Raw genomic sequence first — 6,316 nt, 5'->3', positions numbered from 1 at the left:
CTCCACATCACCAACAAACTAACGTGGTCCAAGCACACCAAGACAGTCGTGAAGAGGGCACGACAAAACCTATTCCCCCTCAGGAGACTGGAAAAATTGGGCATGGGTCCTCAGATCCTCAAAAGGTACTACAGGTGCACCATCGAGAGCATCCTGACTGGTTGCATCACTGCCTGGTATGCAACTGCTCGGCCTCTGATCGCAAGGCACTACAAAGGGTAGTGTAAAAGGCCCAGTACATCACCAGGGCCAAGCTTCCTGCCATCCAGGACCTCTATACCAGGCGGTGTCAGAGGAAGACCCTACAAATTGTCAAAGACTCCAGCCACCCTAGTCATAGACTGTTCTCTCTGCTACCACACAGCAAGCGGTACCAGAGCACCAAGTCTAGGTCCAAGAGGCTTCTAAACAGCTTCTACCCCCAAGTAATAAGACTCCTGAAAATCTAGTCAAATGGCTACCCAGACTATTTGCAGTACCCCCCCCCCCCCACAGCCCCTCTTTACACAACTGCTACTCTCTGTTGTCATCTATGCATAGTCACGTTAATAACTCTACCTACATGTACATACTATCTCAAGTAACCGGTGCCCCCGCACATTGACTCTGATCGGTACCCCCCTGTATATAGTCTCGCTATTGTTATTTCACAGCTGCTATTAAATACTTGTTACTTTTATCTCTTATTCATATCTGTATTTTTTTAAACTGCATTGCTGGTTAGAGGCTTATAAGTAAGCATTTCACTGTAAGGTCTACACCTGTTCTATTCGGTGCATGTGACTAATACAATTTGATTTGATTTTAAGGTGGAGGGGATATGATCCTTAACTAGCCTCTCAAAGCACTTCATGATGACAGAAGTGAGTGCTACGAAGCGATAGTCATTTAGTTCAGTTACCTTTGTTTTCTTGGGTACAGGAACAACGGTGGACTGTTAATGTACTGTTACCATTTTGTCCCAACTAGGCACCACATCTGGCCAACTGAGCTAATTGATCAGCTCAGTGATTGCCTAAATTCAGCACACCTGGTCTTCCAGGTCGGATAAACGAAAAACATCAAGTGCCTGCAGAGTTCCAGGACCAGGGGTGTTTACTAGGTGCAGAACTTCCCAACCCTCTCCTCAGGGTTCACCAGACTGGTACACCTGAATCAATTAGTCAAGGGGTTGATGGTTAGTAGACTGAATCAGGTGTGCCAGATTAGGCCTTAAACAAACACTTTGAAATGTCTGTTGGTCCCTGAGGAGAGGGTTGGGAAACCCTGAAGTGGGGGAATGAAGCATCACTGTAGTGCTGCTTTCCATTATTCTGGGTGATTGATTAGTGGTATATTGGCTATTAGTATTACAGGCCTGAATCAGTCCCTGATTAGAGGGGAAGGATGATGATGAGGTTTAAGGGGTGTGTGTGTGTGTGTGTGTGTGTGTGTGTGTGTGTGTGTGTGTGTGTGTGTGTGTGTGTGTGTGTGTGTGTGTGTGTGTGTGTGTGTGTGTGTGTGTGTGTGTGTGTGTGTGTGTGTGTGTGTGTATTAGAATGGGACCTCCATTGATCTGTGCAATCTCACATCCCTCTACAGATATGTCTGCTGGATTAGGTGCTACAGTATCTATATAGTGGCTGGACTCCAACATAATCTACACAGTCAGCAGCTATGTTCCCAAATACTAAGGCCACATCCCAATAGTCTCAATCTGCTTCCATCCTTTCCTGGTCCCCTTTCCTTATCTCCTATAGTTTGTAACTACCACAGATCTGAAAGACCTCACCATATTAATGTAAAATTATTTAACCCTACCACCTACCAGGTCTCTCACATCTCAGTTATAACAAAGGAATGGAATCCTGTCAACCTACCAGGTCTCTCACATCTCAGTTATAACAAAGGAATGGAACCCTGTCAACCTACCAGGTCTCTCACATCTCAGTCATAACAAAGGAATGGAACCCTGTCAACCTACCAGGTCTCTCACATCTCAGTCATAACAAAGGAATGGAACCCTGTCAACCTACCAGGTCTCTCACATCTCAGTCATAACAAAGGAATATAACCCTGTCAACCTACCAGGTCTCTCACATCTCAGTCATAACAAAGGAATATAACCCTGTCAACCTACCAGGTCTCTCACATCTCAGTCATAACAAAGGAATGTAACCCTGTCAACCTACCAGGTCTCTCACATCTCAGTCATAACAAAGGTATGGAACCCTGTCAACCTACCAGGTCTCTCACATCTCAGTCATAACAAAGGAATATAACCCTGTCAACCTACCAGGTCTCTCACATCTCAGTCATAACAAAGGAATATAACCCTGTCAACCTACCAGGTCTCTCACATCTCAGTCATAACAAAGGAATATAACCCTGTCAACCTACCAGGTCTCTCACATCTCAGTCATAACAAAGGAATGTAACCCTGTCAACCTACCAGGTCTCTCACATCTCAGTCATAACAAAGGAATATAACCCTGTCAACCTACCAGGTCTCTCACATCTCAGTCATAACAAAGGAATATAACCCTATCAACCTACCAGGTCTCTCACATCTCAGTCATAACAAAGGTATGGAACCCTGTCAACCTACCAGGTCTCTCACATCTCAGTCATAACAAAGGAATGGAACCCTGTCAACCTACCAGGTCTCTCACATCTCAGTCATAACAAAGGAATAGAACCCTGTCAACCTACCAGGTCTCTCACATCTCAGTCATAACAAAGGAATGGAACCCTGTCAACCTACCAGGTCTCTCACATCTCAGTCATAACAAAGGAATATAACCCTGTCAACCTACCAGGTCTCTCACATCTCAGTCATAACAAAGAAAAGGTAACAAACATAACCAGCAGTATTAGAATATTGGGACACTGTCTAAATCATACCCTGGACACTGGCAGGATAGACCACTGAAAACCAAACACACACTAATGTACCCAGAGGCCCTCAGGGCAGTGTTTCCCAAACTCAGTTGTCGGGACCCCAAGGAGTGCACTTTTTTGTTTTTGCAAGAGCACTACACAGCTGTTTCAAATGATCAAACCTTGATGATTAGTTGAATCAAGCTGTATAGAGCTAGGGAAAAACCCCAAATGTGCACTGCTTTGGTGTCTTAGAGACACGGTACTTTCCTCACAGCAGCCAGAAGAGGGCAGTATTTAATTCAACCAGCTAAAGGAATGATTGACAGACAAGCTTAGTCTAGGCCAGGGGTAAGCAACCCTATTTCTTGAGTGCAGCAGGTACTGTAGGATTTTGTCCCAACCTGGCACCACACTGCACAGTATATGTGTGAGTATGTGAAGGGAAAGGGGATACCTAGTCAGTTGCACAACTGAATGCATTCAACCGAAATGTGTCTTCCACATTTAAACCAACTCTTCTGAATCAGAGAGGTGCAGGGGGCTACCTTAAATCGACGTTATCGGCACCCGGGGAGCTATGTGTGAACATGACTAACACCAGCAACACCACTGCTGATACTGAGAAAAAGTGTGTGTGTGTGTGTGTGTGTGTGTGTGTGTGTGTGTGTGTGTGTGTGTGTGTGTGTGTGTGTGTGTGTGTGTGTGTGTGTGTACTGTGGTAAGGGGGTTGTGGTTTGAGGGGTACTTGTGCCTGTAGGTGTCTGTTCTCAGCAAGAGAGGAGGGACTGTGAAAATAAACACAAGACCCCTGGTATAACAAGGCTCTCTGAAAGTTGAACATTTCAATGCTGATTCTGTATCTTAAAAGACAACTAATCTCCATTACAAGTTGACTTTGGACCAATATATTTTGACTTCATGGCAAGACACAAGATCCTAACCTTCACTCTGATGTATTTAGTCCAGGCCTGGACTTTGGGTGTGGACTCCAAGATGGTAAGACACTACACTATTTAGACTGCACTTGAGAAAGAAAATAAATCAACAACGAGAGAGAGAGAAAGAATTTAAATTAAATTAAATAAATTTTATTTTTTCCCTCCATATTGTCTGAAAGGTTCATCTCCGTCAGCCTGGTCTCCATTCCCCCGTACACTTAGACATGGTCCCTAACTCTGTTGACGACAAGTACAAACGCTGCACTGAAAAAATGTACAAGAAGGTTCAGGAGGAATATCTTCCAAATGAAAACTCCACTGAAGGGATCTTCAAAGAAGCCTGGATGAATGCAGAAGAATGTGCAAATAATGTGGAGAAACGATTCAAAGAGGAAAATGCTCAGTATAATTCTAAAGAACTTACACGTGATCATATCAAGGCTATCTGTGCTTACACAGCAGAGGAACCTGAGATATACCTCGTGTTCAACCAAGCAGTCCGGACCAATAGAACAGAGTACACCACCTCCTTCCAGTTCCACTCCCTGCATTTCCTGCTGACTGACGCCATTCGCCTCCTGAAACTGAACCAAAAGTTCTGTCACACCACGTATCGAAGAACCAACATGGAGTTTGTTAGTAAAGTTAACAAAGTAATCAGATTTGGCTTCTTTGCCTCCAGCTCTTTCCTAAAGAACTTGACACATTTTGGAGAGAAGTCCTGCTTTGAGATAAAGACATGTTTTGGCGCTGACCTGAAGTCCTTCCCCAAACTGGGGAATCGTGAAAAGGAGGTGTTGATTCCACCGTATGAGGTGTTCAGAGTTACTGCTGTGCTGAAGAAAGAGAATTATAAAAACCTTTGGTGTGATGTTGTGTACACACTTAAAAGTATCACCAAGCCCAGGAGTAACCTGAATTGCAAACTCTTTAAGTAAACAATTATTAACTAAGAAAATCTCTTGATCTTGAGTCATTGATTTAAATTATATTCAGGGACAAACATCCAGTCTGCTTATCCTCTTAAAGCCAAACAATGTGTCTTCAGTGTCTAAAGATTTTAATGTAGTAAGTTAATTGGTTCATTGGTGGATGTTACATAAAAACCTCCTCCTGACTACATGAAATAGTGATTATTAAGATGTTTGTATTAACCTGTGTATCAGACTCCATAGGAGACTTTAAAGCACTTACATACCTTCTGCAGCTTGTGGCAAAATGAATAAAGAAAATCATTGAGCTTGACTACTGTATGTCTCGTCCTTTTAGTTTTCACTTTCACTGTACTACATTTAGACAAACTGAAGTTACAACATTACATGGGCCACTGATTAATATGTAATATAACATGACACAAGTTGAATTGTCCAATAAAGTGATACTGGAAACTACCGATTGGTGGGGGGATATTTACTGTAATTTCTTTATTTGTGGAGCAACAGCAAACAATGGGTTACAACAATTACAACAAAAGACTAAATATTACAACATACTCCCCCCTGGACATTTTGTCTCCTATAAGGGGGAAATCAGAAAGGATAATAAGAATTGGGTAGAGGGAGGGAGAGAGAGAAAGAGAGAGAGAGCAAGAGAGACAGAGACACAGAGAGAGACACAGAGAGAGACACAGAGAGTGCAACAGAGAAAGAAGTGTACAAGCGGTACCTGGTTTATCCGGTAATACACTAACTTCAATTAAGTCAATTCTGGACGTCTCTTCACAACTGCCAATCAGTTGATAGATTAAAGTTGTATAGTGGCTATTAGTATTCCAGGCCTGAATCATTTCCTGATTAGAGGGGAAGGATGATGATGATGTTCAAGGGTCTTTCTGTACTGTTACGCATTCACACACACACACACACACACCTTTTCTCAGTATCAGCTGTGGTGTTGCTGGTGTTATGCCTGTGTGAGTGTGTGTTAGAATGTGACCTATGTTGATCTCTATTCCATCTATACAGTGGCTGGACTCCAATATAAACTTCACACATTCAGCAGCAATGTTTCCAAACACTAATGCCAGATTGCTTCCTTTCCTTGTCTCCTTTCCTTGTCTCCACCACAGATCAGAAAGACCTCACCATATGAACACAATATGATGGAACTCTATCAACCTACCAGGTCTCTCACATCTCAGTCATAACAAAGGAAAGGTAACAACCATAACCAGCAGTATTAGAATATTGGAATACTGTCTAAATCATACCCTGGACACTGGCAGGAGAGACCACTGAAAACCAAACACACACTAATGTACCCAGAGGCCTTAGTGTCTTGAAAAGGTGCATTCCTCACAGCAGCCAGAAGAGGACAGTATTTAACTCAACCAGCTAAAGGAATGATAGGCAGACAAAGCTTAGTCTAGGCCAAGGGTAAGCAACCCTGTTCATGGAGTGCTGCAGGGTTTTGTTCCAACTAGGCTCCACACCAGACCAACTGAGCTAATTGATCAGTTAAGTGAATGACAAAATTCAACACACCTGGTCTTCCTGGTCGGTTAAATCAAAAACATG

The 6,316-nt window shown here is 43.1% G+C and overlaps 1 protein-coding gene across 1 annotated transcript; it reads left to right on the top strand.

Annotated features, from left to right (window-relative positions):
- The first annotated feature begins 3,984 nt into the window (after positions 1–3,984).
- On the top strand, positions 3,985–5,200 carry LOC139577888 (erythroblast NAD(P)(+)--arginine ADP-ribosyltransferase-like). Its single transcript, XM_071405019.1, has one exon. The coding sequence runs from the start codon at positions 4,025–4,027 to the stop codon at positions 4,736–4,738; it is 714 nt and encodes a 237-aa protein (XP_071261120.1). The 5' UTR covers positions 3,985–4,024; the 3' UTR covers positions 4,739–5,200.
- Positions 5,201–6,316: the final 1,116 nt, after the last annotated feature.

Source organism: Salvelinus alpinus, chromosome 6 (genome assembly GCF_045679555.1).
Source record: "Salvelinus alpinus chromosome 6, SLU_Salpinus.1, whole genome shotgun sequence".
Lineage (NCBI taxonomy): Eukaryota > Metazoa > Chordata > Actinopteri > Salmoniformes > Salmonidae > Salvelinus > Salvelinus alpinus.
The sequence above is the reverse complement of the archived record's forward strand: the minus strand, read 5'-3'. Positions and strand labels throughout refer to the sequence as shown.